Below are 24260 nucleotides of genomic sequence, written 5' to 3' on the forward strand. Positions count from 1 at the left end.
GGTTTAATGATTAGCTTGAGACAGTACCTAGCATAATATATATGCTGCTCACTGCAGTTGCAAGACATTGTCCTCGACCAAACTGCACTGTAGCTTTCATTATAACCACTGCAAAAAAAATTGCTTGCTGAAACAAAATGGATTGGATGGAGCCGATTCCAGCATTGTTCCTCTTTATCCTTATGATTTCCTTTGTTTTGAAACTGGGCACTTTCTGGAACAAGAGCTCCCAAAATCTTCCACCAGGACCAAGGCCTTTACCTCTCATTGGGAATCTCCACATCATGGATCGCAAGAGGCCTCACAGAACCATGTTAAAGGTAAAGATTCCAGTTCTTCCCATGGCAAGGCTAAAGGATACTGGGGCAGCCCAATCAGATGAGCGGAGTAGAAAATTAGTATTATTATTATTAATATCAATAATGCATTACATTTTGTTCTTTTAGAGCCTATAAATCTCATCTCCCCTTTGTGTGCTACAGAACCGCCTCTTATCTTTCCCAATCATAGGACCTGGTTGCATTTTATAACTGGTAATTTGAATAAGGTGTCTGGTGTCTAATCCCGTTTGACTCTGCCTCCATTTTCAAGGGTGCAAAAGTGCCAATGCAAACCTTGCCCAGCCCAGCCTCCTCCTTCAGCCTATCTTTCTAAACTAGATTTGAGAGGTGCCATTAAAGGTATAATCACTTTTATCCTTACAACTGCCTAATTTGTTCTGGTTTTCTTATTATGCCTAGCAAATATTTGTTCTGCCCCAACTGAATAATAATAATAACTAGAGCCAGGGCTTTCTCGGCTGCGGCTCCAATCTGGTGGAACGCTCTGTCACAAGAGACTAGGGCCCTGTGTGACCTGACATCTTTCCGCAGGGCCTGCAAGACAGAGTTGTTCCACCAGGCCTTTGGTCAGGGCACAGCCTGACTCCCTCCTCTGGCAACCTGCACAGAATTTTGCTTAACGGTTGCCATTAATTTGATTTTAATTAATTTTTATAATGAAATGTTTTTAGAATGTTGGATTATTTGATTGTTTGATTATTTGATTGTTGTTAGCCGCCCTGAGCCCGGCTTCGGCTGGGGAGGGCGGGATATAAATAAAATTTATTATTGTTGTTGTTGTTGTTGTTGTTTTGTTGTTGTTGTTGTTGTTATTATTTATACCCTGCCCATCTGGCTGGGTTTCCCCGGCCACCCAACAGACTAAGAATATGATAAAACATCAAACGTTAAAAACCTCCCTTAAAAGGACTGCCTTCAGGTGTCTTCTAAAAATCAGATAGTTGTTTATTGCCTTGACATCTGATGGGATGGCGTTCCACAGGGCAGGTGCCACTACTGAGAAGGCACTGTCTGGTCCCCTGTAACCTCACTTCTCACAGTGAGGGAACCACCATAAGGCCCTGAGCCCTGGACCTGAGTGTCCAGGCTGAACAGGAGTATGTGGAGACGCTCCTTCAGGTATACAGGTGACCTTTAAAGGTCAGCATCAACACTTTGAATAGTGCTTGGAAATGTACTGGGACCCAACGTAGGTCTTTCAGAACCAGTGGTATATTGTCTCGGCAGCCACTCCCAGTCACCAGTGTAGCTACTGCATTCTGGATTTGTTGCAGTTTCCGGGTCACCTTCAAAAGTAGTCCCACATAGAGCACATTGCAGTAGTACAAGCAGGAGATAACTAGAGCATGCACCTCTCTGGCAAGACAGTCTGCTGGCAGATAGGGTCTCAGCCTGCGTACCAGACAGCTGCGTTGACACAGAATTGACCTGCGCCTCCATGGACAGCTGTGAGTCCAAAATGACTCCAAGGCTGCACACCTGGTCCTTCAGGGGCACAGTTACACCATTCAGGACCAGGAGTCCTCCACACCTGCCTGCCTCCTGTCCCCCCAAAACAGTACTTCTGTCTTGTCAGGATTCAACCGCCATCTGTCAGCCACCATCCATCCTCCAACCGCCCCCCGACACTCACACAGGACTTTCACCACCTTCAATGGTTTTTATTTAAAAGACAGGTAGAGCTGGATTATCTCAGTCTCATGATGAGGCTTGAATCCCAAATGGAAGGGATCCGAATGGTCTGCATCCTCTAGACGTTCCTGGAGTTGTTCAGCAACCACCCGCTCAATCACCTTGCCCAAGAATGGAAGATTTGAGACTGGGTGGTAGTTAATGCAGTCTTGGTTCTGTCAGAGAGGATTTTCATTAATATATTCTTTGGGTATGCCAGAACTCTGTTTCTCACTTTTTCTTCTGTTGAATTCCAGCTGTCAAAGCAGTATGGCCCTGTCTTGGGCATCCAAATGGGACCCCAGAAAACTGTGGTGTTGACAGGATATGAGACAGTAAAGGAGGCTCTGGTTAATCAGGCGGACGCATTTGCTGACAGGCCCATCGTTCCATTATTTCAAGAGGTTGCAGAAGGCTTTGGTGAGGCACCTCCCTTTCTATTGGAACTGGTAATGCTTGCAAACACACACTGCTCCCACCAGGTGAACACAATCTGTTCCCAAGAAATGGTTTGTAAGAGGAGTGTTTGCAAAGCAAGTCATCGAAATCCATTGTTTCCTGTGGGGGAAAATCCTTGTGAATTTTTCAACCCACCTCAGTGCCTTTGACATTGACAGAGTATCTGCAGGCATTAGGCTGAGAATGTGTCACAAAAAGTGTAACCTGTGGATTTCTGCAGATCAAGCTAAAATGTTAAAAAGACTGGACCAGGTCAGCCTTTTTTGGTCTTGACTTTCAGTGGATAAGTGGCGCTCTGTTGAATAAACAAAAATGGAGACCAGTTAAAGCAAACCTTTCCCATTCCCGCTTTCTTCCCAACAGTCATATTGTAGAGCTGGGGGAGAATGAGACAGGAGGATTGTGAATAATAGTCACACAGCACAGTAATGCCACACACCAAGGGGAAACTGACTGACCATTTTCTGCCCCAGCCTATATAGAGACGAAAAATGAAGGAGGCATAATGGAATACAAAGTAACAAGCAGAGTTCTGATGGGATCCCTGACATGTAAAAACCAACCTTCACTCTAGCCTACACTTTTTAATGGAAAATATTGATCAATGGGTTCTCAGGTCATGCTCTGATGACACAGCTGCCAGCTACTTTGTCAAAGCTCAGAAGTCTGAATGGGAGAATAGCTGGGATCCATTCTCAGCTCCATGGAAGAAATGCAGAACACAATTTATTGATATTTTTGTACAATGGCCATGCAGACATGAAACCTTTCCTCCTGTCTCATCAGGTGTAATTTTTTCTAATGGTGAAAACTGGAAAGTGATGCGGCGGTTTGCTTTAAGCACATTACGGGACTACGGAATGGGAAAGAGGACCATAGAGGATAGAATTCTTGAGGAATGCAGTGTCCTGATAAAGAAATTTGAATCTTATGAAGGTGAGTTGGTGTTTTCCTCTGGTGCATAGCTATACTAGCATAGTTTAATGGTGCCAAGACTATTGTGTTACATATTCCTAACTTCCAGAAGCACAGCTCCCAGGGTTCCCTGCAATTCGTCTGTTCCTGTAACGTGCAGATTGTACTGCAATAACTCCTGTGACTTCCAAGCATTTCTTAGCCCAGCTATGGCCACATCCAGCAGCACTTAGGATCAGTTTGTTTGTTAAATGAGGTCTACACATAGGGAAGCTGCCACTAGGGATTTAAGGCAACAAAGAACAGACTTAGCATGTCCATTCTAGGAATGTTGTACCCGTCTCTTATGTGTTTTACATCCCACATTTTAAACAGAATATTTTTGCTTAACTGTCATATTTATGTATAGGAAACCCATTTGAGACCACCACAATTATGAATGCAGCGGTTGCTAATATAATAGTGGCCATACTACTAGACAAGCGATTTGACTATGAAGATCCCACATACGTAAGACTTCTGAAGTTGGTCAATGAAAATGTCCGGCTCGCTGGAAGCTTTTCAGTCACGGTAATCTATTTTTTACAATTAAAACAAACAAACAGTTGATTATAACAAACCCAGTTGATTATAACAAACAAACCCAGTCACTCGGCTGGGTGAGTACTGCAGGGCCTGCTCCCTTCCAGGGCCTTTTCCAACTGGCCCAGGGGGCGTGGCCCAGGCCCTTATTTGGAACAAACTTTTGGGGAAGTGTGGGAAGTGTTCTGCCATTGCTTCCCTGTTCCAGGTGGTTAATGTGCTTTAAAATGTCCTCAAGCAGTCGATGGCAATTTAAATTTTTATTTCTTTATTTCCCTTTTTCCTTTGTTGGGGGTGGGTGGGTGGGATGGATATTTGGTTGGGGATTAATTTTAGTATAATTGTTCTGTTCTTGTTTTTTGTTCTTTTATTGGTTCTGTATAGTTTGTGTTTTGTTTTTAAGGGGCGGGATCAGGGCTGCCTGGGAGTGGGGCCCCAGCCAACACGATGGCTGGGACAAGTTCCACAGGGGGGGAAGCACTGGGACATCTGATCTCGGTGATCATGGGCAGGAGGCGGAGTTACGCTAAGACCAGACCGTGTTATTACCGAGGAGGCAGGTTTAGTCGTTGTTTGAAGACTATCCCTGCCTCCGGGTCTGGCCTTGACCGGATGGATACTGGAATCAACAGGGGAAACCCACATGACCTGAAGGTGTTGCTGTGTAATGCCAGGTCAATGATGAACAAAACCACTGCCATCCACGACCTGATTGTGGATGGAGGATTTGACCTGGCATGTGTGACAGAGACCTGGTTGGAGGAAGCAGATGGACCTGTCCTTGCCGCTGCTTGCCCACCAGGTTTCTCTTACGCACAGCAACCCAGGTCATGTGGGCAGGGAGGGGGGGGTGCAGTGATTTTTAGGAAGTCACCAGCTTGCACCAGGCGTCCTACTGGAAAGATCCAGTTTTCTGAGTGCATGTTCTGGAAGTTGGGGAATAGGGGCAGTACAGGATTCCTTTTGGTGTACCGACCTCCCCGCTGCACCAAGGATTCCCTGCCCGAGCTGCTTCAGGTCATGGCGGATTTTCTCCTGGAGACACCTAATTTGGTTGTCCTAGGGGATTTTAACATCCATGCCGACACGACTTACAAGGGGTAGCTCGAGACTTCGTGGAAAGCATGGCCTCCATGGGGCTGTCCCTGAATAAGTTTGGCCCAACTCATAGTCATGGACATGCCTTAGACCTGGTGTTCACCTCTAGTGACGTGGGTGATCTGACACTAAGTAAAAGTGAAACAAAAGAAGTGCCATGGTCAGATCACTTCCTGGTGCGACTGGACTACTCCGCGACCCTTCCCCTCTGCAGGGAGGTGGGACCTATTCGGATGGTCTGCCCCCACCACTTAATGGATCCAAATGGTTTCCAGAGAGTGGTAGGGGATGTTTTATCCCATGTTGATGGCCTTTCAGCTGATTCCCTGGTGGCCCGCTGGAATGCGGAGTTAACCAGGGCTATTGACTGTCTGGCTCCGAAGCGCCCTCTCCGATTGCATGGGAACAACTCCAGGCATGCCTGGAGGATGCGGACCATTTGGATCCCTTCCAATCGGGATTCAGGCCTCATCATGGGACTGAAACTGCCTTGGTCGCACTGGTTGATGATCTCCGGCGAGCTAGGGACAAAGGTGAGAGTTGTTTCCTAGTTCTGCTGGATCTCTCAGCGGCCTTTGATACAATCGACCATAACATCCTTCTGGACCGTCTAGAGGTGCTGGGAGCTGGGGGCACTGTTATACAGTGGTTTCGCTCCTTCCTCCTGGGCCGTGTTCAGAAAGTGGGGGGGGGGATGAGTGTTCAGACCCCTGGGCCCTCACTTGTGGGGTGCCTCAGGGTTCCGTCCTCTCCCCCATGCTTTTTAACATCTATATGAAGCCACTGGGAGAGATCATCAGGGGGTTTGGACTGGGTGTCCATCAATATACAGATGATACCCAGCTCTACCTCTCTTTCAAATCAGAACCAGTGAAGGCGGTGAAGGTCCTGTGTGAGTGCCTGGAGGCGGTTGGAGGATGGATGGCGGCTAATGGATTGAACTTGAATCCTGACAAGACAGAAGTACTGTTTTCGGGGGACAGGGGGCGGGCTGGTGTGGAGGACTCCCTGGTCCTGAATAGGGTAACTGTGCCCCTGAAGGACCATGTGCGCAGCCTGGGAGTCATTTTGGACTCACAGCTGTCCATGGAGGCGCAGGTCAATTCTGTATCCAGGGCAGCTGACTACCAACTCCACCTGGTACGCAGGCTGAGACCCTACCTGCCCGCGGACTGTCTCGCCAGAGTGGTGCATGCGCTCTACGTTGGGCTACCTTTGAAGGTGACTCGGAAACTACAACTAATCCAGAATGCAGCAGCTAGACTGGTGACTGGGGGCGGCCGCCGAGACCACATAACATCGGTCTTGAAAGACCTACATTGGCTCCCAGTACGTTTCCGAGCACAATTCAAAGTGCTGGTGTTGACCTTTAAAGCCCGAAACGGCCTCGGCCCAGTATACCTGAAGGAGCGTCTCCACCCCCATCGTTCTGCCCGGCCGCTGAGGTCCAGCGCCGAGGGCCTTCTGGCAGTTCCCTCATTGCGAGAAGCAAAGCTACAGGGAACCAGGCAGAGGGCCTTCTCGGTAGTGGTGCCCGCCCTGTGGAACACCCTCCCATCAGATGTCAAAGAAATAAACAATTATTGGACTTTTAGAAGACATCTGAAGGCAGCCCTGTTCAGGGAAGTTTTTAATCTATGATATTTTACTGTATATTTGGTTTCTATGGAAGCCGCCCAGAGTGGCTGGGGAAACCCAGCCAGATGGGCGGGGTACAAATAATAAATTATTTATTATTATTATTATTATTATTATTATTATTATTATTATTATTATTATAACAGTGTATGCAAAGTGGGCAGGGCTACCTGTTTATTGTATATTGTTCAGGGTTCACTACAAAACATAGAATATCTTGAGAAACCTGGTGCTAATTCAAAATATTTAGAAAACTCACACGGTACAGTCATCCTGTAACTACAAAAAAAGTCTCTTTTGCACAGACGCTTTCTGGCCTCACTGCCATCTGGTCTCCAAGGACAAGGAAGAAGAATTCCATGATGGCTCAGAAGGGGCCTCCAAAGGCAGATCTCCCTCTCTGAAGGCAAACCTCCAGAGTAGAACTGCCATAACCTATTATTCCAGGGTTGCACATAAATTATGCTATGCTGAGATAGCCCACCCCCTATTCCAAATGGCATTCAAGAGTTTTGTTTTGTATTTGGGCAGTCATTCTCTGAGAGACCCAGCTGAGAGTACAATACTGAGTTTTTCTAATGTCTCTTTTTCTTTTTTCACATTTTTATCCTTTCAGCTGTATAACATGTTTCCTGCTCTTGGTTTTCTTTTGGGGGCTCGTAAGACTATCATTCAAAACAGAGATGAACTGTTTGCCTTCATAAATGCCACCTTCATAAAACACCTCAGAGATCTGGATGAAAATGACCAGAGGAGCTTTATTGACTCATTTCTTATCCAACAGCAAGAGGTAATGGAGTCTTTTAATTTGGCCCAGAATAAGTGTTGCCATTTTCAATTCATGTTTTAAGGGCGTATTCGCAAGTGAATGCGTAAGTTGTAGTCAGCAAGTCTCACTTCAGAAGGGACCAACCTGGCATACTTCCTCCCCTTTCCCAATAGTCAACCATTGTTAATGTCTTACAGAAGTTGCCTCTGCAGGGTGAATGGTTGCATGCTCAACAGCATTTCTGGGGGAAAAATCCCTGATCAGGAAAACATGTAATTATAGATAATTATGCAGTGATGAGAGGTAATCAGGTCATAAATATTGGTTGCCAGACTCCCTTTTGATACAAGGACGATGGGATAATGCCTCATGTGCTGAGAAGAAGGCGTTCTTCACACTGGAGGAGATAGGAAGCTTTGAGGGTGGGGAGGCATCTCAGAGCAAGGAAAAAACATTGGCCCATGCACTGACCAATCAGCCTTAAATTAGGGCTTCAGTTCTTTTAACCATTACTAAGACTGGAAATGAATATGAATTGGAGTTTCTGCTTATCAATTAATTAGCACCCAGAAAAGGAAACAGGTGGTTGGGTGATGACAGAGTTCTAAATAACAGGCTGGAAATTATTTCTAAAATCTTAAACTAATTACTGATGAGTTTGAAAAGTTAAAGCAGATATACAGGCCTGGTGTGCTGGTCCCATGGGTTACCCGAGAGGCGAGGTCCAAGTCCGGTCCGTGGTCAAAGGCGCAACATGGAGGCACTCCGTAGTAGCTGAAGCTGGGTGCAGGGCAGGGAATCAGGTGAAGTCAGGAACAGGCAAGCAGGGAGACAGGGCAGGTCATGAGCTCAGGCACGAAAGCAGGACAGGGGCCAGGCAGGAATTAGCAACCAACAATGTTGCTCCCACAAGTTGGGACTGCGGCTGGCCGGCTTTTATCTGCCCCGAGGCATAGGGCGGCCCCAATCCTCTGGTGACTCACCTCTCCTGGCCTGGAGGCGAGCACTCCTGCTGCAGGAACTTAGTTACTTCCTCCTCTCTGCCCTGAGCCTCTGCAGCTCAGGAGAGGCTGAAGGGTGACCGGACCCAGAGGCAACCTCAGTTTCCTCTGACAGGGCTGAGAGTGGAGCACCTGCAGGCAATGGGTCCTCCATCACCTCAGGAGCCAGAGCAGACTCAGCTGATGCCTGCACCTGAGGATCCAGCACAGGTGAGGACCCTTCAGGCTCAGGCCCCAGCCCCGGCTCAGCTGGTTCTGGAGGCGGGGAATCCTGTGCAGGCTGGGATCCCTCAGGTTCAGCATCCGAGTCCAAATCCCAGGCCATCACACTTGAATTTGCTTTTAACTTGCCTGTAAAACTGGCAAGTCTTTCCCGTGCTATCCTGTCTTTCCCGTGCTATCCTGACTGGGAAATAAAAGCGAATTCTATCTGCATCACAAGGGCAGCATAACGGAGACGCTCAAGTGTGTGTGGGGGGTGTCTCATAAATCAGGCAAAAATAACTACTCCTTCATTGCTTCTTGAAAATATATGAAAATGCCACAATGAACAGTTAGCACAGTTAAGAGATGAGATGTGCAGAAAGTTTGGAGAGATTTGATCAGAGATGCAATTGCAGATGAAATAATCTATAGAACCTGTGGGAAAAGACTTGGACTTTTCCCTGCCTAAATGGGGAAACAACAGCTTTACAGCTGTATGAAGGGATGAAACAACTAAAAGAAGCTGTTGTGAAAATCTGAATATTTTGAATAATAGTTATATACATAATTCACATATGCGGAAGACTACTTTTCTGTGACTTTTAATCATTGTTAGTTCTCTGTACGTTCTATTTGTATGTATGTTTTGTTTTTTGAAGTTATATATTTTGGATAAATGAAGATACCCTCAGGAAGGAGATGGACCAAAGATGAAAGGATCTGTGTGAGATGCAGAGAGGATCCCTCAGGGTGGGAAGCTGAGGAAAGAGGTGGGAACTGGGAGGGTTCACTCTTCTGGGTCTGGAATAAGGGTTAAGGTATAAATAATAAAGATCTTAGAATTATTATCCTCTTTTTTTCTCTCTTCTTTTTTGGTTTCTAGTTTGTCCTGCTGCAAATTCACAGCAGTCTGAGACTGAGCCACTTTTAGATGGCCATTTGGGAGAGCAGTTGTACAATGGGGGGGGAATGCTAGAAAGGAGAATTATTGGGTGCTAAGATCCAAGTTTTGGGCAAGTACTGTTTCGTGAGAGAACTACAGCATAGATTTAAAAAGGACAAAATATGCAGCAAAGTAATAGTGGAAATATAAGTTGTTGAAAAGCATCTTTTAGCATATGTACCAAATAAAGGTTCTAAACAGCTAAGAAGTTTTAATGTTATTTCACTCTGCTTTTGATCCTCTGCCTCACTTGTGATTCTGCTGGTTGTAATGTGAAACTGCATGGCTGCGCCTTTTTGAGAGAGAAATGCTAGGAATGTATCCCTGATAAGCAAGGACTGTGTGGATCTTAGAAAAAGTGCTCAGTTTGGCTCAGTGTGGATCTTAGAAAAAGTGCTCAGTATGGTGAAAATCTTGAAAAACTCCCCACTGCTGGTTGGTGTCATACGACAACTATTGAATGAACTCCCCTCTGACTCCCAGCGGGACAGGCAGCTATTACAACCAGCAACTCTATCGGTGTTACTCTTCCTGTTAGAAAGTGTGGCTGAAAAGACTTCCGGGTCAGCGCCAACGACGAATGGTGGAGTTCCTCTGACTGGAGGAACGGGCTCCGTGGAAATTGGGTCTTCCCGTCGCGGCGAAGGCGGGGACCCACTAGAAATCCCAGGCGGAGAAGCCTGGGAATGTGGGGTTCGGCAGAGCACCAAGAGCGCCTCCCCTACTCGCGAGGAAACCCCTTTTCGGGGCTCCGGAGTGAAGTGGGGTGAGCAGCGCGGTGCCGCGATCCGATTGCTATTTCCACGGAGGGAAGCCGCACAGCCATCACCGGAGAGCGCTGACTTTTTCCTGATGACAATTGGACTCTAAATCAAGTACCCGTGAGTAAAAATGGAAAATTGGATTAAGAAATCTGCAAAATTTGTGAATTAGGCAACGAAGCGGGAAGGTTTAAACAGGAAGTCCGCTTTCCACTTTTTGTATATAGACTGAAGCAAAGACCTTGCAATCTAATAGCCTGGAAAACTGTTTTAAAGTTGGAAATTTCCTGCATCCACAACCAATAAAACCCCCTTGGAAGCAGGAGAAAAGGGGGGGGGGATTTGACTGTTCAATCCTGCAGGAGGAGAATAAAGGAATTTAAGTTTCCATCGTCCCAAACCTGGGGACGGGGTGTCTGGACAGAAATTGTTTGAGACATCCATTGATTGAAAGTGGAGCATTTTGACAGATAGTTAAAAAAAGAAGAAGAGAAAAGAAATAAATTAACTTCAACGCTACTTTCTGCATCTCTGCATTTTAAAGAAACAAAGTATTTGAAAACCGAAAGTAATCTCCTTTGTTGGATACATTTTAAAAATTGGATACAAATAGAAATTGTGTCCCCTCGAGGGAGCCTGTCAGTTTGCTGTTGCAGCTTACTTGGAGACCTTACAGCTGTGAGATTGGGATCATGGGACCAGCCATTTGACCTTGAACAGAAATGTGTTGGAAGGAAGGTTTGGTATCTGCCCTTGGCATAACAAATGCCTTGCTGGAGCAGCTGCATGAGAAAATGAACTTGATCAATGAAAAGTTGGACCTGATGAATGCTGTAGCCAGTGAATATGATTTAACAGGAAATAAGGATAAAGAAGCTATACAGCGACCAATTCAGGAATTTGGTTGACAGGGCAAGTCCAAGGCCAGATGAGGAAGGAAGAGGCTGCGATTACACCTCAAACAACACAAGTGGAGAGATCCAAAGTCCTGCAGGAGCAAAAGCCACTGCACTGGAAGATTGAACTTGGAGAGTGTCTGGAAGTTTTTGGAGTCAAGGAAGCTCTCAACTCTAGTGGGACTATGAAACAGGTGGACAACTATCTTCTGGATAACTATTTTTTGGATTACAAATCAAATCAAATCAAATATCTTTAATACGGTCAGTGACCAGAAAGCAATTTATAAAAATATGACATTAAAAGTAGTATTGTGCTACTAATAACAGTAGAAATATGGCCAATTCACAAAAATGGTGCTTATATTTATGACCAGGTTTCGACTTTTAAGATTTTAAAAATTCAATTCAGGTGTCACTACTGTTTATTATCGTTCCTTCGATGCTTACAATTTGAACTCCGTTGTTGTCATCATTGCTCGTCTTATTCTTGTTGTAATGTAACAGTACTTTGCCACGGACCTGTTAATTTCGGGCTCTTTGTCAGCTAAGAGGTGTCTGATATAGGTGTCATCTGTACTACGAGGTATTTTCCTCAGAATCAGTTCAATCAGCTCTTTTCTTGAGTCTCGATATAATGGGCAGTATAAGATGACATGCCCAATGGTTTCGATTTCGTTGCTGTTACAGGGACATAATCTTTGTTCGATCGGTATTTTATTGTATCTTCCCTGTAGAAGAGCTGAAGGGAGAGCGTTAAAGCAGGCCCTGGAAAATGCCCATCGGTGTTTAGCGTTGTCTAGAACTTTGAGATAGTTTGCTAGATGGGGCCTTTGGGGATTGTATAGAAGTTTATAAGTTATCGGAAGTTGATTAAAGTCATTTTGGGCTTCAATGTCCCTGAGTCTTTCTTTGATTATGTTCTTGGCCCTTCCCCTTTCTAAACTTAATAAATACTCTGGGGAGAGACCATACGTGGCCAGTTTTCTGAGAGTGCCCTTCAACCAACTAGATTGGAATTTGTCAAGAAGCATCAGGGAAAGTAGTCCAACCGGCGAGTTGTTAAGTCTTAGCCAAGTGCATAAGGTTCTTATCCATACTTTGGCTTTAATGCTGTATAAGCCCGCTTCCAGTCGTAGGGCGGTGTTTGGGACGCATTTAGGTGTTTGCAGGAGTGATCCTCCCCGCTCCTCTTTCAACAATTCCGCCTCCTTATGTAAACCCCTAAGCTGTCATCAGCCACCATAAAAGCCCAGAACCCAAGACAAATTGGATCAAATGTCCATTTTGCTGCTACAGCCCATTTATAACATACCCATTCTTTTTATTCCTATCAAGCCTGAATTGACAGCGGATGAAAACGGATAAGGTGGCGCTGGCTCCCCTCCCTGCAAAGACTGGCGACGGAGGTAGCAGCCAAGATGGCGACGGAGGTAGCAGCCTAATCAGAGCCTCCGACTTCAACTAAGCGTTTTTATTAGTTTTTATCAGTTTTAGCCTCTTCAAGACCTCAAAACTGCACCTTAAGGACCTTAAAGACTATTGGCTGTCTGTCTTGTCGCCTCGTTTTAATTAGTTTATTCTTTTATTCTTTTATTGTTTTACCGTCGCACTGTTTACTGATACTTCTACACTGACTTACAACCTTGGAGCTCCCGGACGACGGATTGGCTTGAAATACAGCCAAAGAAGTAGAGGAAACTGCTGAACTCCATTGAGCCTAACTTCGATAAGATAAGTCCAAGAACTCCCCCATGAATACCCTCCCGCCCCAAGTTAAGGCTTAAAGAGGGAAAGGTAGGGAGGCTCCCTGATCCAACAGCCTGGATTACAAAGATGATGACGGGGAGTGGGACTGTGGGGAATGGGCTAGCCTGATGAAGGAAAATGGAAATTATTACCGGATGGAATCCTCTGGAGACCCACTCCCCAAGGAGAAAGGGGAGAAATTACGAAAGAAACCAACAAAAGACAAAGAAACACGTAAGCACAAACAAGAACAAGAAAATCTGCAGAAGGGGCCTAGAAGAGACTTAAGGGCCTCGGACATAAGATCACCAGATTGATGGACTGGATGTAATGGTTAGAAAGGACTGACATAACCCGAGACCAGGAAGAAGGGACGTTGGATAAAAATTAGAGATATTAAGAAAAAATTCTTTTTATTTTTGGAATTAGTGCAACATTAATGAAATATCAGGGAACATGTTGGAAAGGAACTAAATTGGCTCTAGTAAAAAAAAGATTTAAGGAGTTATGTATGAATACGGTTTAAATTTTGAAATTTTGAAAATTTAAGGTTTTTAAGACAAGATAAGGTTAAAGAAATTAAGGTAAACTGAATAACAGAACTTATTAAAAGACGGAAAAGTTATGTTAAATTAATAAATAAGATAGATTGTTAAGATAAATTATTTGAATTAAAATTGAGAAATATGGGAAGAATTTGCTGGAATAATGAATTAAATTAGAATACAAAAAGGGAGGTGTGAGGAGGTTCAAGAAATAAGCAAATGAAAAGATGCTATTTGAGATTTGCAGTTTTCTTTTCTTGGGTTTTTCTTTTTATCTTATTTTTTTTGCTGTATTTTTCTGTTTGTATTTTTTCTTTTTTCTCTTTTTTCATATTTGCATTCATGAAATTTTGAATAAATATCATTTTTTTAAAAAAAATAGAAAGTGTGGCTGAAGGGAGTTGCAATCTCAAAAATATGGAGGGCACCACATTGTCTATATCAGTTTAATGAAACAGTTGCAGATGAATATGTGGTATTTCTGTGTCATTTTTCCAGTTTAGACTATGAGTAAATACATTAAAGACTATGAGTAAATGCATTAAAGTAGTTCAACTGAGAACCATATATGTCAGCAGAAAGCAACACTTTATGGTAACCCTGATTTCAGATCTCCACAAGTGTTCACCAGAAATTCTGCCTTCCATGTATGCAATCATAATACTGTTGCAGGTTTGTGGGGTCAGTCTGCATGATGCCTGAGCACGTTCCAGCTTGTGGAGACCTTGTACCCAGTAAGGGTTAATTCTAATGGAGGAATCTATTGTTGAATCAGTCAGACAAGTTTCTTTGTGAGATGAGGGCCATATACCGGTACTTGTCATCTAAATACTGCCGCTAGTTCCTTTGTCTAAACAAAGGCTGTTGGCTAAGGAGTTAAGCACCACGATTCGCATCAGAGAAGGAGGAGCTGGATTGCCAAGCTTCCCCGACCTCCTCTCTTAGCTGGTAGATGGTGAACAACAGCTGTGATTATCGAGAAGCAAGACATTTTGGGGTCTTGATGCTGAGCCCCTCTATCTTATGCTTGGGTTGTATATATGTGTAAATAAACCCTATATCGGACTTCCTGTTTCTTGCCAAGGGATATGGCTGCTTCCCATGAGATAGGACACCCAGTTGTGCCAGAAATTCAAGACTAATATGAGGGTAATTTGTCCTGCTGACCCCTCCAGGGGATGAGGGGGCTGTCTCACCCACAGATCGTCTGATATCTGTCACCCACAACAAGATGTCGGGGCAGAGGACGCTGGGTGCTGGACCCTGGCACAGAAGAACTCTCTGGATTCAATCTCTTGAGCAGGGACACCTGTTTTTAAAATTACTAAGATTCAGACCAAAAACGGGCGTTTCCTGGATGGAGGAAATGAAAGAAAAATCTGCTAAATTATACAGTCGCTTGGGCTGAAGTGGCTTGGGCTGAAGTGGAGATAAGATGGCGGCGGTTGCTGCACACTTACAAAAAGAAGAATCCTCCTTCCCCAGAGAGGCTGGAAATATTTTCTCGATTATAAAAAGGGGTGTATTTTACATAAAAATGCATTTGCTTGCATGAATATATTTTTACAAATGGTTTGAAGAGAGAGTGACAGCAAATTTTGGGTGCCTGCTGGTTTTTCCTAGGGCCCGGGAAAACTGGTAGGAGGACAAGGAGTGCATAGAAGAGCTGGAACAATTTCTATATAACTTACTGTTTATGGAGCACACCCTCACCAAATTGCATTTACTGGACACATTCAAAACATCAGTTCATCAAAAGAGAACAAAGAGAAAACAGGGCCGTTATTCTTAACTTTGGATGGAAGCCCAGGACTTTCAGCAGAGGGAGGTGCCACCAAGAGAGAACTATCTTTTAAAATAATCTAACAAGATTGGGAGTCACATACCAGCAAATGATTGATTGAGAAGACAAGGACAGTTAATCAGAATTTGGAAACTGGAAATTAACAAGAAAGCAGAAAACAAATAAATATATTATCTCTGAAACCCAGGACATGAGGAATCCCACTGTAATGGTTCTAGGGGTTGCTCCTGCGTAAGTTGCCGCCACTCCTGGCTAGGTTACCTGGTTGAACCCTTTCTGTCTGGACAGCCCTTCACTTCATGGCTGTTTCAGTCGCTGGCAGAATCCGTCAGTGGGCGTTTCTTGAACTTCTTCCAGCAAAGAAGTTCTTTGACGCCAAGTCTCCTCCTACTCTCCCTGCGCGGAAGTCTTCTGCGCAGGGAGGGTGTGGGCAGCAGAGCACCCGTGCTCTCTCCACTGGTCTCCAGTGAAGAGTCCTGGAGCCTCCTCTCCGATTCCCCCATCTGCCCCCCTTCCCCACTGGTGTTACGCTGATTTCCTTCCCCAGCAGATGGGCTGCCTCTCTGCCTGCTGGGACCCTCTCCGGCATCCCTCTGGAGCCTTCCCTCCGCCTCTGGCTCCGATGGCAGTTCCCTGACGTCCACCTTTAAAATTTCTTTGAATTTGGAATATATAATTGGTAATATTGTATATTATTTCATTTGATTTGTTAATAATTGGAAGGTTTTTATTGGAAAATTAATAAACATTATTTTAAAATAAATAAATAAACCCTATGTCATCATGATGGCATAGTCTGGAAAACCTGGCATCGCTCACTACTTAGCGTCTGGGGTGCTGTGCAATGATACTTTGGATCATCGGGTCCAGTCAGGTATTGATTTTTATCTTTGCACATGAAATTTTCTCACTACATTCGTTTTAATCAGTTCATACTCTTTGCAACCCAGGAGGAGAAGAAGAAGAAGATGAATGCATATTTCCACAACGAAAACTTAAAAACCGTTGTGGCCAACTTATTTGCTGCTGGCATGGAGACCACGTCTACCACACTGCGCTGGGGACTGTTACTAATGATGAAATATCCTGAAATTCAGAGTGAGTGCTTTTCATTGGGTTGGCTCCCATTATTCTGAGATATCTTAATTCCAGTTATATGTAACTATTAGAGAGAGAAAATATTTATAATTTGCATACACAAACACACACACACACACACACACAATTGTTCAGTCATAAGTTTTACATTTCAACCGGGACTCCCTTCTCCCTCTTTCTGTGGTTCGTTACATTTCGTTTCATATTCCTGCATACTCCAGATTATCTCAACATATTATTTTAGATATATATTCCGGTATATATCCTATAGATATATTGAAACTGCTGGTTTTTTATTAATCCTGCCAATGTCTTAGTATGTTTACAGTTTGTTTGTAAATTCGTAATGAACCATTTCCATTGCTTTCTAAAAATAAGAATAATCTTGTTCTCCCAGTAAGTTTTGCCATTTCTGCGTAGTCCATTAATTTCTATATCCATTCTTCTCTTGTCGGAACCTCTTCATCGTTCCGTTTTTGAGCAAATTTTAATCTTGCAGCAGTGGCTGCATAAATAAATAAATTTGTATAAATTTATATAAATTGCATACATGAATAAATTTCTAAATATTCTATACTAAATAAATTTCTAGGTAGTTCTGATCTCATAATTTCCAAAAGAAAAGCTTATGGCTTTTTAAACATCTTAAACATCTTTTTCAGTTCATCATATATCATTTCCCAGTAAACATATGAAAAATAGTACTTTATTTCTCTTTACGTTTCCAGCACATATTCAGTTTGGATTTATACATTTTAGCCAATTTACTAGGTGTCAGGTACCATCTATGTAACATTTTCATATAGTTGTCTCTTAAACAATAACATTCTGCAAATTTTATATCCACATTTGATAAACTTTCCCATGCCTCCATTTCTATATTTTTACTAATATCTATTGCCCAGTGTATCATTGAAGATTTCACTTGTTCGTCCTTTGTCTCCCATTCCAATAAGATCTTATACATTTTAGATATCACTTTAACATTACAGTTTAACAGGTCTCTTTCTAGTTGTGATTTTCGTTCCCCAACTGCCCGCTTCATATCCCTTTTAAAGACTTCATTCAAATGATGATATTGTAACCATGTTGTTAATATCTCTGATAAATCTTTTTAAAAATTTAATTTACCGGTAAATTCTCCAAAAGTGAAAGCCATAGTGGTGTTTTGGTCTCCAAAAGGATTTTATACTTGTCCCATACTCTATACATTTTTTTCCTGATTATATGGTTTGTAAAACCTTTATGTACTTTCACATTTTCATATCTCAAGTAAGCGGGCCAACCAAAAATATTATCATGAGCTTCCCAATCTGAAATATGTGCATTATTCAATAACAATCATTCCCTCAAACAGCATAGACAAGGTGCTTCATTATAGAATCTCATATGCGGCAGGAAAAAACCTCCTTTCTCTTTCATCTGTCAATTTTTTTATGTTTTATTCTTATTTTTCCTTGTCAGATATATTTAGAAATATATTTTTGCCATTTGTTAAAACAATTTGTCGTCCTGATCACTGGTATTGATTGAAGCATTCCATGACCTTTTAAAATGTGGTTTTTTTGTAGGGGGGTTATTGGGTGGTTGTTTTTATTTTGATTATGTATTTTGTGGTTTTCTATTTTGATTTTATTCTGTGAATAATAAGGATAAACAAAAAGAATATTGTCAGTAATACATTCATTTTAATGGTTGAAGTAATGAAAGTTTCATTCTCCTCCATATTTGCAAATTTATTTTAATATCCTCCCAAGTTTTTAAATAATTATCCTTATACAAATTTATATTCTTTTTTCTTTTTCTTTTTTAAGATATTTATTGAAATTTTCAAAAAAATAAAAACAAAACATAAAGGGAAAAAAAACAATTAAACACACATACAACTTACATTTCTTACTGTCAATGACCAATTTCCTTGACTTCCCCGCACCTCCCCTTCTTGTATTCCAGTTCCAATTTTTAGCTCAGCAAGTTCTTGTCCCCAAACTTTACCTTATTTTCTCTAATTCATTTTAGTTAACCAATTTTAACTTATAAACCTCAATCTTTATACATCAATACTTATTCTTCAAAATCTTTTTCTAGGTTCACCCCCTCAATTTAATTAACCAATTTTAACTTATAAACCTCAATCTTTATACGTCAATACTTATTCTTAAAAGTCTTTTTCTAAGGTCGGCCCCAATTCCCTTCCCCGAAATCCCCATTTTTATGTTAGTGGCAAAACCAAATTAATTAAAACAGAATATAGTTATACACCCTTTGGATTCCCAAAGCCCCACCACCCCCTTTCCCGGTTTCGAACCCCAACAAAAAGTCCATCAGCCCATCTGCAGTCAGCCTGGCGACCTCACGTCCGAGGCTCTCAATTCTCTCTCAATTCCTCTCTGCCGGTTTTTTTGATAGTCCTTTATATTAAACTCCGAATCTCGAAGGAGCTCTGTCCCAATAAGGTCCATGTTTCTTCCAGCCAGGCCTCCGTATTTAAAAATGGAGCCAAAATCTTGTTTCCTACTTCTCTTAAGTCCAAATGTCCCAAAAGCTCCAGTTTCCACTTTAGCCAAGTTTGTATTCCATAGGTCTTCAGATCTCCACATAGGGAGATCTCTCCATTCTCCATTCTTCAATTCAAACCAAATTTTCATCATCCTGATCTTATTTTCCTTTATATCCATCTTAACCGGCCTCTGGCTCTCCTCAATCATCTGTGGCATTATAGCTCCTCCTTCTTTTTCCTTCGAATCATCATGTTCCTCTTTCATCACATTCTCGGATTTCTCAAATTTCTTTTCATATTCAGCTGCAAAAAATTTTAAGTCAACTGCAAAACTTTCCTGTTCAACTGCAAAAACTTGAGTCAAGTCCCTCCCAGGCTCAGCAACTTTATTTACTGTTCCATTCAATATTATCACATTTGTTGCCAAAACATCACTCTGTTCTTGCAACTTTCCCAAGAGAAAAAAAGTCTTCTCCAGTTCAGCCAGTATTTTTCCACTTACAGCCATTTTTGTAATGTCCTAAACCCCCTCTAGAGGGATTCTAGTTTCTTAATCTCTTCCAGTTCCAACCCAAAAGTCAAATTAGCCTTTTCTTCTTTATTTTTAACAATTTGTTACCAAATTGTAACGAGTATAACCAGCAAAGACAGCAGAAACAAAGTTCTCCTTTTTTCCCAACTTTGACAGCTAGTTTGACAGCTGTCAAAGTCTTTATGTCTCTTCCGCAGGCTCTCTCACCGATCGCTCCCGGGTCTTGGGGGAGGGGTGAATTCCGTTCTCAATGTTAGCTCTTATCCTCCAGCACAATCACTTAAATTGCCCCAACGTAGAGTTAATTGCTTTTCTCCACAAAGAAGAAAGGTATTCTCACAACCTTAGTAATAAAATCCTTGCTTTACGATGTTTACAAGGCGGGTACTTCCTCTTTACACCTTACCCGGTCGTGCCTAATTCCCAAGGAAAATTTCCCTTTTACGTCCAATTTCCGTGTTACTCACGGGTTGTTGCTTTTAATCCAAATGTTCAGAGAAAGAAGTCAGCGCTCTCCGTCCATGGCATGCGGCTTCACTCAGCAGGGGAAGCAGTCGACTCACAGCACCGCACCGCTCTCCGTCCCCCGTTCCGGAGCCTTTAAAAAGGCTCCTTTGCGGGTCGGGGGGGCGCAAATGGTGCCCGCCGAGTCACCAGGTCCACAGGCTTCAGCGCCTGTGGTTTCTGAGGGTCCCCGCGTCGCCGCCGCGGCAGGACCCGACCCCTGCTGAGCCGATTCCCTCCGGAGCTCGGAGGGAATCCGCCATTAGGCGATGGCGCTAACCCGGAAGTCCCATACAAATTTATATTCTTGCTCTTAACCACACACCCAAATATTTAATCTTCTTTTCACTCTTTAAGATGGATAAACTTTGTAATTTATTTTTACCCTCATCATTCATATTTTTTACCAGGAGTTTGGTTTTATCTTTATAAATTTTAAGACCTGCTATTTCTAAAAAATAAAATAAAAAAATCTTTTCCAATGCCATTGGGATTGACTCTATTGGTTCCTCGACAAATATCACCACATTATCTGCAAAAGCTATTATATTATATTATATTATTATATTATATTATATTATATTATTATATTATATTATATTATATTATATTATATTATATTATATTATATTATATTATTATTCATATTGTCTCTTTCCCGCTTTTATTCCCACTTTTTTTTTTATTACATCTTATTCTTTGTGCCAAAACTTCTAAAACTGTTATAAACAATGAAGGTGATAGTGGGCAACCATGTCTAGTTCCTTTAGTTATTTCACAATTCTCAGTCAATACATTACTTACTGATGAATCAGTATATATTGCCTTAACTCCTTTTATAAAACTGTCTCCACAAACCATATATTCCAAAGCCTTAAACATATAAAGTCCCAGGAAACATTGGCAAATGCTTTCTCAGAGTCTAAATGCTTTCTCTTTTAATACAGTTTTCAACCTATTAGCTAACATGTCTGCAAACAGTTTCTAATCATTATCCAACATCGAAATAAGTCGATAGCTCTTAACCAGCTTTGGATCTCTATTTTGCTTATGAATCAGTTATGTATACACTCTTCTGGGATTTGGGTAACTCTCCTGTATTCAAAGTTATAGTCATAATATCTTTTAAAGGTTGCATTCGGTAATCTTGTAATTTTTTAATAATATATGCTGAAACTCCATCAGGTCCAGGTGCCTTCCGTAATTTTGCCTGTAAAATTACTTGCTGTAAAATCATCATTGTGACAGGTCTATTCAGAAATGACATTTCAACTTTTGTTATCTTAAGCATTCTGTTGTCTTCTAAATATTTACCCATTTCCTCTACGTTACCTCATTTGCTGTATAAAAGCTCATGAATTGATCTATTATTTTTTTCAGATTTTCCACAACTCTACCTCCTACATTTATTCTATCAATGCAGTTTTTTCTTCTTTCTTCTTTATTTGCCAAGCTACTAGTTTTCCTGTTTCTTGGAGGCATATAACTTCCAAGTTTAACTTCTTTACAACATGATCAATTTTATTCATTTAGTCTTATTATTTTGCTTATTTACATTCCCATTTAGAATTTTCAAAGCCATCTTGTTCCATAGTTATTTCTCTTTCGCCTCCACCTCGGTTGAATCTTCCTCTTCCTGTCCAAATGCTCTTTCCCCAGCTAACTTTCCACCATATTTTCTCCAAAATTTGTATGGCTCGGTAGGCCCACGAAATATTTGGTTTTTACCATTATATGTAAAAGATACCACTTCAGGATATTCCCAGCAGTGATAATGTAATAAGCATCCTGGATGAATTGCCCTACATCAGTATATCAGGTTATTGGCTAAAATGTTTTTCCTGTTTAAAAAATACCTGTGTCACATTCTAGAGACTAAGTATGTGAGTATATTCCCTATTTATTTGTCTTTTGCCTCTACCTCTGTTGAATCTTCCTCTTCCTTCCTCCAGCTTCCCTTCCAAATACTCTTTCTCCAGGAAACTCTTTCCCATATTTTCTCCAGAATTTGTCAGGGTCTGGAGGATCCCAAAATCTTTGTTTTTGACCTTTATATGTAAAAGATACCACTTCAGAGTATTCCCAGCAGTGATATTATAATAATCATCCTGGATGCATATCTCTCCCTCAGTATATCAGGTTATTGTCTTAATTGCTTGTTTGTTCTTCTTAAAAATACATTTGTTAAATTCTAGAGATTAAATTTGTGAGCCTATGTAACTGTAGAACGAGTTTGTGGCAGTTTTATGCTTCAGAGATTAATTTTTAAGAGACCTAAGTCACAGAGATAATCTGAGCAGAAAAATAAACATATTTCTTTTTGTTTCCCCAGTAAAAGTCCAAGAAGAAATTGCAAAGGTTGTTGGATCTTCTCAGCCAAGGATTGAACACCGAACAAAAATGCCTTATACGGATGCCGTGATCCATGAGATCCAGAGATTTGCTGATATCGTCCCAACCAACCTGCCACATGCCACGGCTACAGATGTCACCCTCAATGGCTACTTCATTCCAAAGGTGATCAGTTTTATTGAACTGCTGCCTACTATTTACAATATATTTTAAGGCTTTCCTGGGAGTAAGCGCCTTGGACTTCAGCGTGGCTGACATCTGTGCAGACTTGTATAGGATTGCACTGTAAGCTTTCAGTCTACCCTTCGGAAGGTTTCAGGCATCAGCTTCAACCCATTAAACAGATCTCAGTGGAAAGGAGCACAAGGTTGGAAAACAAACCATTTCTAGTGGGAGATCATGGTCAAACAAAAGACATTTCTCAGATGGACTCAAATCTCATTTCTCCTACACTAAATATTTATTGTACCAGAGGCATACACTTTATTTTAAAATGACTCTTGCTTTGCCTTTGCAGGGGACATACATTATACCGTTGCTGTCCTCTGTGCTGCATGATGAATCTCAATGGGAGAAACCACATAAATTCTATCCTGAGCATTTTCTCAACTCTGAAGGAAAATTCGTAAAGAGAGATGCTTTCATGCCTTTCTCTGCAGGTAACTTTTTCTTTTCTTTTGTGTATATCTGCATAGTGTGTGCTTAGTCAATGGGATTTTTACATGCATTGTGCAAAGGTAAGAATCACATCCGTTACTGTGGCCATTTCTGCCACTAGATCTGGCCACCATTGGTGTGCGGCCCCTGGAATGTTGCTCACCAGGGAATGTGGCCCTCAGACTGAGAAAGGTTTTCCACCCCTGGTTTTCAGCATTGCAGGATGGCTCGTATTGGGAGCTCATAATTCTTTTAAGATGGGCACTGTGAGCTGTTATTTTATCTCTGCATTTTAGTCTGCTTTAAAGGATTTGGGATGTTATTAAGCAACTGCTAAACCCAGTTTCTCTGCTGCCTATGTTTCCATACAGGTCGGAGAGCATGTTTAGGTGAGACTCTTGCCAAAACGGAGCTCTTCCTCTTCTTCACAAGTCTCCTGCAGAGATTCACCTTCCAGCCACCCCCTGGAACATCTCAGGAAGACCTGGACCTTACTCCTGCTATTGGGCTTACAACATCACCCATGCCCCACCAGCTCTGCGCTCTGCCACGTTTCTAAGACTCAAAGCTCCTGGCTTCCTTAGCTTACCTGTGTGTGCAATGCGAGCCTTTCTTAAAACACCCCTGTTCTGCAGGGGTATTTGGGTTGAGTAGCCTATGGGTGGAATTGGTCCGTGCTTTGTCACAAATCTTGCGTTCCCCTTTACCTGCCTTACTGCCGAATCCCATGAAACTAGCATTGGAGCATCTCTTACTTAAAACCTGGCCCAGAGTTCTTATGACACTTGGGGCATAGAGATCAATCAACAAATCTGGTTGCATGTATTCCCATGTTAACATATACTTTCAAAGATCTTGACGCATCATATTCCCAGGTGGATGTCCAGAGAATTGTGATGAAGACCAAAAAAGGTCTGGAAACCATGCCTTATGTGGAATGGTTGAGGAAGTTGGGTATGTTGACATCTGTGGCTGCAATGTATTCTGATTCTGAACTGTATTGGTTGATGTCAAACAATGGCTTTGTTTTCTCTGGGTTCTTTAAAAACTCTGTAATAATAGATCTGGCAACTGGGTTTGCTTTTGGCATCTCCATGCTGTCAATTAGTTCTGTGACTTTCTGCTTCTGGCTTAGAACAGGGACGTCCAACTCCCACGAGACTGCGATCTACTCAAGGGGGGGGGGGCGGACGGGACTGGAAGCCAAAGTTGTTCAGCTTCTTTTAGAGAGGAAAGTTCCA

General features: G+C 42.2%; 1 protein-coding gene across 1 annotated transcript; it reads left to right on the forward strand.

The window, feature by feature from the left end:
* LOC128409892 (cytochrome P450 2K6-like) lies at positions 1 to 24260 on the forward strand. Its single transcript, XM_053380414.1, has 9 exons — positions 1 to 320; positions 2270 to 2432; positions 3258 to 3407; positions 3796 to 3956; positions 7321 to 7494; positions 16327 to 16474; positions 22343 to 22527; positions 22880 to 23021; positions 23391 to 24260. Exons 1-9 carry the CDS (start codon positions 138 to 140, stop codon positions 23576 to 23578), a joined length of 1494 nt encoding a protein of 497 aa, XP_053236389.1. The 5' UTR covers positions 1 to 137; the 3' UTR covers positions 23579 to 24260.

Source organism: Podarcis raffonei, chromosome 3 (genome assembly GCF_027172205.1).
Source record: "Podarcis raffonei isolate rPodRaf1 chromosome 3, rPodRaf1.pri, whole genome shotgun sequence".
Taxonomy (NCBI): domain Eukaryota; kingdom Metazoa; phylum Chordata; class Lepidosauria; order Squamata; family Lacertidae; genus Podarcis; species Podarcis raffonei.

Bases quoted from the DNA above. Each gene is read 5' to 3' on its own strand.
- LOC128409892 (XM_053380414.1), top strand. From the start codon at position 138: ATGGATTGGATGGAGCCGATTCCAGCATTGTTCCTCTTTATCCTTATG. The intron at 2,433-3,257 runs GTGAGGCACCTC...CTGTCTCATCAG, and splicing joins AGAGGTTGCAGAAGGCTTTG to GTGTAATTTTTTCTAATGGT. The intron at 3,408-3,795 runs GTGAGTTGGTGT...ATTTATGTATAG, and splicing joins GAAATTTGAATCTTATGAAG to GAAACCCATTTGAGACCACC.